Genomic DNA, 14,410 nt, shown 5'->3' with positions numbered 1-14,410 from the left:
TGAAGCTGTGGCCTAGATCTAGTTATTGTTTGGACTGAGGTTCAGTCTATGGTGACACAGATATGCCCAGCTGCTCTGCAATTAAAACCTGCAGCGCTTCTCCTAAAAAAAAATCTTTCTCAACACACCACAGGAGGTCAGTGACACGACTTCGGTACAACCCGATGAGTCAAAGCCAGAATCACAAAAAACCAAAGCATAACCATGGCTACGACCACAGTGACAGCTGTGTCATCTCGAGCTTGCAGTTTTGGCGGTCGGTGGGGTTGTGAGGGGGGGGCTGAGGAAGCACTTTTCTTTTTTAATGTAGTGAGCACACTTGTGCATGAGCGGACACAGCTGAGGGTGCACAGACTCTCGCTGCAGTCACAACCGGCAGAGGTCTACTGTAACACACTTGGATGTATCATATTACAGTCCTGCCTCTCTGCGGAAATGAAAATGCATTTGCGAGGTAATGCAGAAGTCACTGTGCAGGAATGCAAAACGTATAAGAAGGTGACGTCAAAGTAGCTCTCAAAAGAGTTGTTTTCACTTTGGCGCTTTCAGAGCCGTGGGTGTGATGATGGTGTTTATACTCAGTCAATTGTTGACTAGCTTACAAAAATATGAATGAATTGAGGTACACCTCTCGATTTTGATAACCTGTCATCAGTTTTTGAGATTTGGCTGGACTTATTGGCTTCAATGAGTAGAAAAAACAGCATTCGGGCACTAAAACTGCTTTAATCTGCGAGTGTGTAGGTTGTCATGGTAAAAAAGATGACAAAAAGTTTGAACTAGTGAGTAAATCTACGGGAAGCAAAGACATTACTTTGGAAAAGCTTGAACATATAAATGTTTTGATCTTCTTTAACAGAGTGACTCCTCATCAAGAATCTGTGGTAAATGGCAAGGCGCAAGTGCCAAACCACTAACTCCGAGCCAACTAACCACAAAGGGGAATGTTAGATTCTCAGATTCTGAAGTACTGATTCAGTGTTTGTGTTACAATGGTACAATGTGTGTGTCAGGTGTCAGGTGGACCCTCTGAGGTGTGCTAGTGCCAGAAGAAAAAGCACATTTCATCTTTATGTGTCAGACTACCCCCATCCAAGTGTGTTTCTTACCAGTCCATCACAATTGCTGATGGCCACAGAGGCCTCTGGCATGTCAGTTACTTCCCCAGTGAAAACACAGTCCCCCTGGATGCGCTCCTTGGTCTTCTCTTCAAAGTCCTCCTGCCATTCCACAAATGCCCCAGGGGCCACCAGCCTCCGGTTGGCCCTCAGGCGGAGATGAAGTTCCTTCCCGAACACGGTGACGTTGAAAAACAAGTGCTGAGCTGCCGGAGGGGTGACGGAGGGCATGTCGGGGGCACTGCGGGCCACCCGTCTCCTGCTGCCAAAGGTGGAGACAGCAGCACCGGCAGCACCGGCACCGGCTGCAGCAGCACTTTTACTTCCACTTCCAGCAGAAACCACGTGAGAAATGTACCGGCCATGGGAGTCTGTGCTGAATGGCACGATAAGACCATATTCACTTAACTTTCCAGAGAGTTTTTCTGATGGGACAGACAGTATTAGGTGAGAATCACATTCACAGGCATGTGTCAATCAAACTAATCTAGGAAATGACTGCTTTAAAAGTTGACATACTTTACACAGGTAGTATTGGTGCTCTTTTTTAAATAAAAAAAAAGAAGTAAGCAAATGTATCAGTTGGCATTCAGTACAAATCATTATCTGCATCCTTTTCCTCCATCGGAGCTATAATCAGACCAATGAATTTCACTTTTAATGATACTTTAGGCATTTTTAAACTTTGAGTTTATCCTTTTACACACTTAAAACACAAAAAAACAAACAAAAAAGAAACTGATAACTCACCACGTCTCTCTGCAGCGAAAATATGCTCCAAAAATACTAAAGTGAGTGAAAAGCACATCAATAAATGCATACAGTCCATAGTGAGGGATGTACCGTGAGAGCTGCAGAACTCTGCAGCGCTAAGCTTTCCTTTTCTGCTGTAAACTTTTGCACACAAAAAAAATAGGAGGAGGAAAAAAAAAAAAAAAAAAGAGTTCTTCCTCCTGAAAAAAAAAAGCCCAACTGCAGGAGTAAAGTCCTCTCAGAGTTGAGTTCCAGCGAGGCAGCTGGGCATTTGTGAGCGCTGCCGTCTAGACGCCAAACTGACGGACATTCACAAGCTGCTTCCAAGCTCCCGGCCTGCGCTGGACTGCAGGACCCACGCTGATCCATCCATTTAGGGACCGAAATGGGGGGGATATCTGGGGTTACTGATGACGACAAACTCCCCGGTAAGAACCGGGACGGTTTGAAAGTAGTTGCCCACTTTTTTTTTACCTCCCCCCCCTTTTTTTTCCACCTTCTTCTTCTTCTTCTTCTTCTCCTTGTTCTTCCTTTCCTTCTTTTTTCTTCCTCAAATAACTTTTTTGTAAGGCAACCGCACGCCTACGCGGAGGAGGAAAAAAGAGAGAAAGAGTGGGACGAGTTCAGATAAAGTGTGCAGAGACAGAGTGTCCCATTGGTGGAACATCTGCTGTCCAGTCGTGCACAATTACGCACCGATGGCTGCGGAACGCACAACTTCAATCCGCTCCAACCAACTGTGGCACCGCAGTTCCCTCTCAGAGAAAAGCCGCACATTAACCCGAGCTGTGTGGGTTTTTTTTTTTTTTTTTTTAACTCACGAAAGTACGACGGAGTATTAGGACCAAACAAAAAAACAAAAAAAGAAATTACGAGAATAAAGTCATAATGTAATGAGAATAAAGTTGTAAAATTATGAGAATAAAGTCATAATATTACGAGAATAAAGTCGTAAAATTACGAGAATAAAGTCATAATATTACGAGAATAAAGTCGTAAAATTACGAGAATAAAGTCATAATATTACGAGAATAAAGTCGTAATATATTATAAATATATAAATATAACTTCACAAGATGCTCAATATTCCTCATTTTTAACACAGGGAGAAGAAGCTCTTCCTGTTAGAGTTCTCATAAATTATATTCTCGTAATATTACGACTTTATTCTCGTAATATTACGACTTTATTCTCGCAACATTACGACTTTATTCTTGTAATGTTACGACTTTATTCTCGTAATTTTACGACTTTATTCTCGCAACATTACGACTTTATTCTCGTAATTTTACGACTTTATTCTCATAATAGGCTATTACGACTTTATTCTCGTAATGTTACGACTTTATTCTCGCAACATTACGACTTTATTCTCGTAATGTTACGACTTTATTCTTGTAATTTTACGACTTTATTCTCATAATATTACGACTTTATTCTATTACGACTTTATTCTCGCAACATTACGACTTTATTCTCGTAATTTTACAACTTTATTCTCATTATATTATGACTTTATTCTCGTAATTTCCAATTTTTTTTGTCTTAGTTTGGCCCTAATACTCCGTCGTACGAAAGACACTATAGTACCACCAAAATTTAAAAGAGAAAAAACGGCCACTTCAGTAACCGATGATCAGGTATATTATTCATTATTCAACACACGCCACTTGCAAAGGTTCTAACTCATATGCAGCATGTTTACATTAACCCACAAACACGTGTTAGTGGTCACATGGCTATAAATCATGGAACACATGCCTGCTTGGGGCAAAAGCACACTGCAACCTCAAAATAGGACAGTCCACTACCAAAATATGCAGTAAACTTGAAAAATAAACATTGGGGCCCAGAAAAATAGGTTTAGAATTAGCCTAAAGTTTGAAAAAAAAAGGTCTAATCATGATACATCCTTAAGGAAAGATGAATAAATCATAATAAAGTTAACAATCACTTTTTTCACTTTTTTATCTATAAAATGTCTTCCAGATTTAGTCCTATTAACAAAACTTTACAGTAAGAAAACTGTTTAAATATCACTTTACAGATTTAAATACGGAGTTAATGAGCATGTTTACGTCTTGTCCAGAATGATATCTGATTTGGTCTGATTACACAGCCTCCATGTCTGCGGATTACAGCTCTGGTATCAACAAAGTTAACTTTATATTATGAGATGTGATGGCCTCATGTGGTTTGAATCTCAAATTTCATAATCTGGACTAATCCTGCAGATGTCACTGTGAGCATATGTTCCCTTTCTGGAAGGGGAATAAAGCCAGCGCCTTCATTAGAGGCTTTGCATGTGTGAAAACTCTACAGCACATTTCATCAGTGGAAAGACAGTCTGTTAAAACTTTGAAAGCAGGATTTTTTTTTGGCCACTGCTTAACCCTGCTGGAGTCCAGACTTAGTCAGGCATGACTTTGCTGAGACTGAACCAACAGCCCTGGAATCCTTCAGAAAGGAAGAGAAGGGGGTTGGGTTGAAACGACGCTTGACTTTCAGGTGCTTTTTTGAGAAAGAAGGTGTCTAGACTGGACGTCCTTTTCCCTTCCCCGATTCCTCGAGTGTGTCTGGGCTGTGTCGGTCTGGGCCCCAGATATAAACGCACTGCCTATTACACTCTCAATGTGTGGCTAATTAGCCCCAAAGCTCCAAGGATGGTCAATGTAGAGCAGGTGTGGGTTTTGCACAGTCATCCCCCCAGGGCAGCGGGGAGAGGACTGGATGGGGGGATCCAGAGCTGTGCATAAAGGAGCAGTGGAAACTAACCACAGCATTAAGAGATGGAAACCATTAACTGCCTTGTGAGAAGTTTTATGCTGTTTTTCCATCCATACTGTTTGGAGAATTTTTTTTTTTAATGTGTGTCCAAAAGCCAGGAAGACATTCTACAATATAGCATCGTATTCAATTAGAAGCCTTGTTTTTTCCCTTCAGAAATGAATAGCTCCACTCACAGTCTGTGGTTAAGTCCACACACAAGAGCAATTTTCTACAACAGAACACTCTGTCCTTTACAGCAGGAGCGTACAAGCAAAACTCAAAGGCACTCTTGTCTCAAACTGAACCCATATCTCAAATTTTGTAACAATAAAATGCAGGCATCCAAATGACAAAGACGCCAGTGATGGGACGTCTTTGAAAACAACAAATGCTTGAAGTGTCTTATTTCGTGTCCTTTCAAACGCTCCGCAGAGTTGGATTTAAAAATCCAAACAATTATCGCTGAACATATGCAAACCTCCGTTGTTTCCAGGGATAGACGTTACAGTACAGCGTGAAGAACTGCGGATGCCTCAGTGTGTGCTGTAATGTGGTCTGGCCATGCCAGCGTGCTGAGAAAATATGTGACTTTTCATCTCCAAGATGCAGGAAGATGCAAAGCAGCTGCTAGTCTGCATGGCAGCTTGAGGGAAGAGGAGCGTCTGCAGCATGTGGATATAAAGGCTCTGGGGCTTCACAATGAGCGAATGACTTTCTCTTGTCTTGCTTAAGAAACTTTACGCCTTTTTTGAGCCTTTCGCAGTCTTTTTCTGCATCTTAAATGAATAATATCTAAATGAATCAGCCTTTTCTACGTTGATGCTCCTATTTCGTTGCCGTGTTGGTGCCTTTCTGAACCTTTACAAATACAGTTGCAACACGGTTAAGCAGTTTCTGATGTCATGACTGTCAGACAATAAAATATAATTTTTTTTTCCAATCTATTTCAATGTCAAGTATTTATCTTTCTTTGTGACTTAAAAAAGTGCACTAAGTTTCCACATGAAGGTGATGCAAGACCAACGGGTTCCTGTATGATTCATTATTTATCGTTATCTGCAGTTTTAGGCCCAGCTGGATTTTATTTCTTGCTTGGTCTTGTTTTCAGTCACTCTCTCAGGTTGGCGTTCAGTAACTGTGGGCGACCGTTATTGTTTTTCATAAAATTATCAAAAGGCAAAAAAAAAAAACAACTAAAGGTTTGGCTTAAAACAGACCCTCTCAAATGCTTACAAGATGTTTTAAAAGATTGATTTTCTTTTTTTTGCCTGGCTGCCAGGGTGACAAAATTAAGACTGGAAAAAGATGAGACTGGAAAACAGTAACAACGCCATGGTAACGGTTTCCTCAGCTTTGATGGGGTTCGCAATTACAGCCCAACTGTGTACAACAAACTATGACTGCCAGTAAAAACGAAACTCCCCGTTCAGCCAGTGTTTGGCTACGGCAAATATACTTTCTTATTTTCATATAATTGCAAGCAACTTTAAAACAGCAGTTTTAATATTACACAGAAAATGTATTAAAAAAATACAACTTGTTTATATGGCATTGCACCTCTGTCAATATTTTCTGCACAATAACAATAGATAGTGTCGCTGCTCTTTTTGGACAAATAATTTCATCGTGTTGTAAGTGATGGGGTTTTACCCGGTACTGTATTTGCTGGGTAACCTGCATGCTGTACAAACAAATAAAAGCTGTTCTTTCCCGTCTGAGGGCAAGGTAATGTCCGCTGAGATGTGAGAGCAGCATGGACCTTCTCATCTTGTTTGCACACTTTGAGCCTTTTGGTTTAAACGGTTGTTGATCTACATGGTTTGCATTCCTAGACATGATATCTTTGCATGCAAAGTCATACATGTTTCTGCCTAGAAAAAAAACCAAAACCTCTCATTACTGAAATCTGGGAATGTCACCGTGCACACAGGGAACAGGTTTTTCACAGAAAACTCTGCCAGCGGTACCTGAAAATGAGAATTGAGTTTAAAGCAGGGGGGACACTGAAAATGGAAGTTCGGAAAAGAGCGTTTTAAAGACTTAATATAAAGATTCATACATCGTCCAACATCTTCCATGCTCTGTGACTTTTTATTTTGAATGTGGCACCATAAATGTCCTATCAGAAAGGGGCATTCTGGGTGCAAGTGAAAGAAGTCCACATAAACTTTTTTTTTCTTTTTTAAAAACATACATATGTGGTTGATACCTAATCTCTGTAATGCATTGCTTATTTTCCATTCTGCTCATCCTGCCTGTTTTTTCCAGCTGTGGGTGTGAAGCTTAGGGTAAATTACACACTGACTCAACATAGATTAGTTCCTTTTACAGCCACACCTGGAACAAACAAAGCAAACCCCGGGAGATTTATTGACGATATATAGCTATGACATTTTCATTCATGAAACCATGGATACGTACGGTCTCAGTATGTGTCATGTGATTCAGTTCAATTCGTCTGTAAGACCTGAGTTTGACTCCGGAGTGAGGCGAGTGAGACAGCGCGGAGGTTGACGCCGCCACACTGACATCACCCACTGGCTCGTTAAATACTGCTCTGAAGCCTGGAGGTCAGCAAGTGGAAGTTTCCAATAATGGCCTTTTTGGAGCCAGAGAGGACCACGTTGGCTGGAAATGAAGGATGATACTTGAGGCTTTAAACATCCAGCCCTGATATATACTCAATTATGGAATTATTTCAAAAACTTTCAGAAAAGGCATCAAATTCATTAAAATGAACCCTAGTTATTAAGACTTGTAGTCCCTGTAGCCACAATTGTTCTCTTATACTAAAATATGTTGATAGAAACACATAAAATAATCTAATTGCTTTAAAAATCTACAATGTTTATCACATATTTTGACCTGCGGGAGGCGCCATGTTCTACCTGCGCAATGCATTCTGGGAGCGATGACGTAGAGCGGTGGCTCTGGGAAGATAAGCCGCGTTAGTTTAACTGGGACAGGTATCTAAAACATAGATGAGCAGCACTCTCCCGGCCGTGGAGGCTGACGAGGGAGCCCATAAGACGTCTCGGTTCAGGCAAACTGGAGTTCTCGTGTGCTGTGATGCACGGGAGATCTGCAAAAATGATCAAAGTCGTGCGCATCTCACCAGTGCATTAGGCTACGGCGTCGACGGCGTAGGCTACGGCGTAGACGGCGTAGCCGTGGCTCTAGAGCCTGCAGCGCACTGCCACCCGCTCTCCGCCCTCTACCCTCCACTCTCGCCGGGATGGAGACGCCGGTGGGCAGGACGCACGTTTTGGGTGGGCATAGCCCACCCCTGCCGCCCCCCTAAAACCGGCTTCGGTGCTGGGTGATGACAGACCAGAGGCTGAGGGGACTGGCCCGGGACTTTGACGAAACGGGAGGCGCAGACTTCGCGTCAAATAGGCAAGAACATCTTTATTTAATTTAATGACGCCAGATCTGGCTGGGGTTTTTATTGTAGCATCGGCTATCTGCTAGTTGAAACGTGTGGTCGGTTAGTCTATCTGAGTTTTATGGTATTTTTATAGTTCATGCTTTATGGTGCTGTACTTTTTTTTTTTTTTTTTTTTTAAGTTTTTTGTAGGTGCGCCGTCACCTTAATGTTTTTAGCTGCATTTTCATCTGTGTTTCTTTTGCGCCGTCACCTGTTTAGGTGTGTTTTCATCTGTTTCTGGGTGTCAAAACAGTGGACGGGGGCTAGCAGGTGCCACCGTCTGACGTCACTACCCAGAATGCATTGCGGTGTAAACAACAATGGCGACCTACAAGTTAAATTATATTTTCAAATTTTATGAAAACGAAGACATCAACAAGGTTTTTTATATCAAATTGTTATAATTGATACCAACATAATTGATACCAACATTTTTTAAGACCTACATGTCTTAATAGCCATGGTTCCCTTTAAGAGAAGAAGCCCTAAACTGGAGTTATGAACAATCAGATGCAATTTAAGGTTTCTAATTTGAGAATTCCTGTTAGCAGCTTTTATAGGATTATATTTTTCCTTTAAAAAAGTCTAGTCCAATTCACACAACAAGAGAAAGAAAAAAAGAAAGATCGAGCACCATTTCAGTCAGTGCTTCCAAACCCTTAGCCGTAGCCAGTATTTCAAGGGATCGAATGGGAGCAGAAATGAGTATTAAAAAGCTGCTTGACAATTTCAGTATTTTTTGTCCTGCCAGCCGAGACTTTTCATTACCCTGCTCAGTGGGGTGTGTAATGCCGAACCTATCCAGATCTTTGTATTATTGCCTGTCGTAAATGAAGGCATACATGTGCAAATTGGAGCACATCCCTTCATCCTCTTGTTATTACTAATCAAATGCTTTAGAAGGCTGACGGCGCACTTCAGTCCACGGGGTGTTTTTGTCATGCCGTCTTTATCCACACAAGAACAATCAAAGAGGATGGCGATGCCCTCACGCACCCCTCACACCAGATCTGTGCCTCCTGTTCGGAGCAGCTCTCTCATCTGCAGCGGGAAGCTTTCCACATGAAGTTCATTACATCCCCTCTCGCCGCTCGCCTCTCAATGCCGCTCTTTGTCTGCCATAATCTCTGGATCCTTCAGAACCACTAGCTTGAGTTTCACTTTGGGGAGTATCTCAATGAGTTTGGAAGAGATTTCAAAGGCGAGGGGCCGCTATATCATCCAAGCATGGTCCTCATGTCCTGGGCTTATCTTGACCCGGAGTCAAGTTGGCCACATGCTGCAACTGAATAGCTCCTTCTCCACATCCGCGTGCTGCTCCAACCAGTTCGCCTCCGCCGGTAAAGAGAAACGCGGGAGCAGTCATTGCAAAAGTGTTACAGTAACACACAGACACATATATATTTCTCAGACACCATCATCAAATGAGGATTTATTAGCTCATAAAGTCAGATAAGGCAGGAGGGAAACGAAGTGTGGCAAACTATAAAGCAAGCAGTTCAATCTTGGCCTCCTGGTTTCCATTTACAATAATCCAGGATAGGCTGTGGTGTGATAAAAGGCCTAACAACTTCCGTCCTCCTGAAGATAAGCCTGCTATGCGCTTACAAGAAGGGAAGTGATCTAAAATATCAGTCTTTCACAGCAGGCCAGGAGCCAAGTGAGCTTCACTGATGTGCCGGCCGGTGGCCTTTAATCCTTGCACAGCCCTCTGTTCTTGAGAAAGTGACCGTATTCCTTTTTTTTTTTCTTTTTAATTAAGACCTTACCTGTCCACATCAAAAGGCAACTCAGATTAGTTGTTTGATCTGCCCCCCTAAGCTCTTTATTACTGTGTATGGAATATGTTAAGATTTCAGCTCAACAATGAATCAACTGTGTTGTGTAAATTCATGCTGCTGGATGAGTATAACCTGCTCCGCTCTCCGAGGCCGGCACCGACGCAAGACAAAGAGGCTGGGCGGTTATACGAGAGGGATCTCTTAGCCGTGCGTATCTGAGGAGCGAAAGATGCACGCCGAGATAAGGCGGTAAAAGAAAGGAAGCCAAGGGGAGAAGAGACAATCATTTGGCTCCTTTGCAGAAGGGGAAACTTCAATAAAACAGTGCACAGCGAAGATTTGTGTGCAAAATATCTACTGTCCTCCAACACACCAAATCACTCACGCAGATGGTTCTGATTTATTATTCTTCTTGGGGGGAAAAAAAAAAAGATACAAAAGCAGACAGTTAAATCAGTTATTTATTATAGCCTCTAAGTAAGAAAGTGAATGGCACATAGAATGAAAGCACCTCTAAGAAAAGAGCTTGTTAAGAAAAACACACACAGACATTAAATTAACAGCATATCTATGACATTAGCATATTTTTTTTACAACTTATACATGTATGCAGTTCTATTGTCAAGTAACAGAAATATGGACGAGATCCCTTGAACGTGAATCTCATTTTCAGTCATCCCAATATTTTTTTTCATCGCCTTGTATCGATCTTCTTTTTCTTTTGTTTTTGCTGCACAAGAGGCTTCTACATGAAGGAGTCTCAACCCTTTTCCTGCTTTTTTCTTCTTCTAGTTTTTAGGTAAGATTCATGGTCAAAGCTCATTTTGGGTCCAAAGTGTCTTTGCAACTACATGAGCATTAGCAAATGAAGGAGTAATAAAACTAGTGAGTGATAAAAGTATTTGGACTCAAGAGAGTACTATTTAGTAAAAGTAACTCCACAGATTTTGACACACTTAACAATAACCCTCATAATTTCAGAGGAAACCAATGAAAGCCACGAGGGGAGTTTTTCTTGCCATTGTTTGGCTTAAGGCTTTTCTCCCACTAGGGGAGTTTTTACCTGCCATTGTTTATGTCATAATTGCTCGGGGGTTCATGTTCTGGGTCTCTGGAAAGCGTCTAAAGACAACTTTTGTTGTATTAGACACTATACAAATAAAATTGAATTGAATTGACTGGCTATTAATGCAATTATTTCTTTCCACCGATGTTACACCAACATGAGTTACCGGAGAATTATCGTTACACTCATCAAATTGATACCAAGTGCTTCTTCATCCCAAGTTATCCCAAATATTTGCAAACCAGGCTGTTTCCAAACATAAATTTAAACACTCAGATGTATAATTTGACTCCTGCTGACAAGATGTGTGCGAAGGCTGTGAGAGCTTGCTGATAAAAAGAGAAACTGTACAAATTTTAAACATCAAAGTGTGTTTACAGCCCCTGGGGAGCGCTACTGGCCAAACCTTTAGTTGCAGCTCATCCCTGCTTGAGGCTAGCGGTGCTGCCACCCAACAACTCAGTATCCAGGTTTTTGGTATACGTTGAGAAAAAAAACATATTGTGTATGTGTATATATATATATATATATATATATATATATATATATATATATTAAAAAACAATGTATACGTATATATATATCTATATAAACATAATGTATACATATATATGTATATATATAAAATGTAAATTTTTTATATATATATATATATATATAAAATGCGTATGTATGTTTATATATATATATATATATGTATATTTTTATATATATATATATATATATATATATATATAAACATACATACATATATACATATATATAAAATGGACATTTTATATATGTATACATTATGTTTATATAGATATATATACGTATACATGATTCCATACATGTTTTTATATATATATATATATATATATATATATATATATATATATACTGTATATATATATATATATATATATATATATATATATATACATACATACACACATACACATATAATGTACATACATACATATACATATATATATATATATATATATATATATATATATATATATATAAATATATACAGTATGTACACACAGAGAGAGACACACATACCTTTGTTGTTATTTGTGTTATATATTTGAGGCACTTTATTATTCAATTCTGGAAATATAAAAATGTTAAGATGTCAAGTGTTCAAAGTAAACATGACCAAATAATTTGATCAATTCAATGTACATAAAAGTAATTCTTATGAGCTAGAAGCTCATGAGTCCGACCGCTTTGAATGCAGCCACACGTCGCCTGAGGCTGGTTCCTGTGGATTTTACTTCACTTTCCAGGGGACAGCACCAACCGACGGGGAAGAACCTGCCTCTAAACGCCATCGTATCAACATACCATCAGTCAGAGTAATGACGCATGTGACAGCAGCCGTCTGGGCTCATTTGGATAGTGGACACTTATGTATGTGTCATTGCAAAATGCCTGCCCCCATTGCGATTGGCTTGGTACGTTATGTACCGGTCGGGAAAATGGCTGTTAAAGGGGAAAGTACCGGACCCATTTCAAGAGAGAATGCCTCGTTTACAGGACACCTATGAAGATCAAGAAGTCCACCTCACAAGCATGGGACGCTTCTTCTGGGATTATTATTATCTTTATCTATTTATTTTAAAGGAGGTGGGCCTTGCAGAGAAATGAGCTTAACAAGTACAGGTGGCCAAATGATTTAAAAACAATTTTTCTTTAAAATTTTTTATTTTCTTTTACTTATGCAAAGCTTCCGAAGTGGAATCCAAAAGAAATACAAAACTGAAAATAAACCGCTGTGACCATGTCAAGGGAAGCGCCACGACTCCAATGTTCTAAAAACACAAAGACAAACAGCTTCAAAGCAAATCTAACATTAAAATTCCTGACACGTTAGTACCTGCATCCCCACACGTTATTTAATGCAAATGGAAAAGAAAAAGTAACAGGATGAACAGAGGGACACAAGCGGCACCGTTATGCAACACGAAATATCAGCGTGTCATCCGGCACTCCTCTCAAAAACATCCACCCTGACGAGGTTTAAAAAACCTCAAGGATGCACCGACACTTAAATAACAACAGCTTTCGTATGTACACAGGGACCCCTCTCAAAAACCTTGCAGCGAACAAACGCTCTGCTGCTGACAAGAGCAGCGCTTGGGGGAAAAGATCTGCTTTTGAGAAAAATATCGGACCACACAACTGCAACACTGCCCGCCCTCATTACATTTCCCTCTCTTCTGGTTCCAACATCAGCTTCAAATGGCTGCACAAGTTAGGACGTTTTATAACTTATTAAAAAAAAAAAAAAAGACATATTAGTACAATGAAACTCTATCACTGATTTTTTTTTTCTAAAAAGGCACAAAAAAGAAGTATAAACGTCTAATATAGGAGCAACAATTTGCCAGCCGAACAATCTGTTAACATCTCAAGTGAGTTAAAATACAAACCAAACATGATGTGAAGATATGGATAATACAGGGGTAAATATAGAAGGCAAACAAAGTTACTGAAAAAGTCTCTTATTCTGAACAGCACAGTACTGCTTTGGTGCTTTCACAGTGATCCCGTCTCAGATGAACTCTCCTCGGAAAGGAAGTGACTGAATGTTCTGCTGTTGCCAGCGGCAGCGCAGCCTGGCCAGTGGCGTGTCCCTCAGGTCCTCAAACTCAGAGAAGCCCAGCTGGTTGAGGATGTCATAAACTCCAGCTCTGGCAGCCACCTACCAAAAAAAAAAAAAAAAAAACACAACACAAAATGTTAATGAAAAGGCAACGCAGCTATGCAGGCCTTTTTCTGACACTTTTTCTGACTACAACATGTCATCTGCTGGCCTCTTGCATCTGCAGCTGTTACAGGGGAACAACAGGCACGACTTACAAGTCTGGAAATGACATGAAGTTGTACAAAAAGAATTCAGATCCTACTCAAACTAAAAATGTTATTAGTGCTGACGGTTGCGCTGTATTTTTTTAAGGGATTTTCTTTAAAAAGAAAGAAAAGGGAAAACAAAAAACACCTCTAAATTCCACTGCGATGCATAATAAGAATAAGAATTTCTTTCAAATCCTATAGTTCATGCATCATGCTCCTACTCTTGAAGTCACTAGTTTACAGCGCTCCAGGCCAACTTTTTTTCTTTTCTCCCTCCTTTTTTTTGGTAGTTCTGGGACTCCTAATTGAACATAAGCGCCACTTAATGCAACATTCCAGAGTGAAAAAAAAACCTACCGGTAAGTCTTTTATTAAAGGGGAACATTCGTTAAAGCCGACATGACGTGAATTAAAGCAGTTTTTAGTCAGAAAGGAACAGCAATTAATGTTATCACAGTGGCCAATAGAGCCAAGTCAAAAGGAATCGCTACGCTGAGCTTTCTGACAAGATGTGCTGTTCCACTGAAGTCACAGTGTGAATAGACTCTGTACAAGAAAGGTCATTTTAACTTTGGACGGGGTCCGTTTATCAAAAGGACTGCTTGCACAGGCGTATCTGTCTAGCTGCTGCCAACTTGTCATAAGTTGT

General features: G+C 40.3%; 2 protein-coding genes across 10 annotated transcripts in view; both read right to left on the bottom strand.

Annotated features, from left to right (window-relative positions):
* Positions 1-2,546, bottom strand: part of LOC133419877 (A disintegrin and metalloproteinase with thrombospondin motifs 14) — a 67,665-nt gene extending 65,119 nt beyond the window's left edge. For both annotated transcript variants that reach the window (XM_061709359.1, XM_061709360.1), the window contains exons 1-2: positions 1,869-2,546; positions 1,110-1,543 (exon numbers count right to left, since the gene is read on the bottom strand). In XM_061709359.1, coding sequence (XP_061565343.1) covers positions 1,110-1,543; positions 1,869-1,947 — 513 coding nt within the window. In that variant the 5' untranslated portion in view covers positions 1,948-2,546. The remainder of the gene's footprint in view (positions 1-1,109; positions 1,544-1,868) is intronic.
* Positions 2,547-11,945: 9,399 nt separating this feature from the next.
* pald1a (phosphatase domain containing paladin 1a) overlaps positions 11,946-14,410 on the bottom strand; it is a 90,023-nt gene continuing 87,558 nt past the window's right edge. For all 8 annotated transcript variants that reach the window (XM_061707930.1, XM_061707935.1, XM_061707932.1 and 5 more), the window contains exon 20: positions 11,946-13,609. In XM_061707930.1, coding sequence (XP_061563914.1) covers positions 13,460-13,609 — 150 coding nt within the window. In that variant the 3' untranslated portion in view covers positions 11,946-13,459. The remainder of the gene's footprint in view (positions 13,610-14,410) is intronic.

Source organism: Cololabis saira, chromosome 19 (assembly GCF_033807715.1).
Source record: "Cololabis saira isolate AMF1-May2022 chromosome 19, fColSai1.1, whole genome shotgun sequence".
In the NCBI taxonomy this organism is placed as follows: domain Eukaryota; kingdom Metazoa; phylum Chordata; class Actinopteri; order Beloniformes; family Belonidae; genus Cololabis; species Cololabis saira.
Note: the sequence above shows the minus strand (reverse complement) of the source record. Positions and strands in the feature narration are given on the sequence as shown.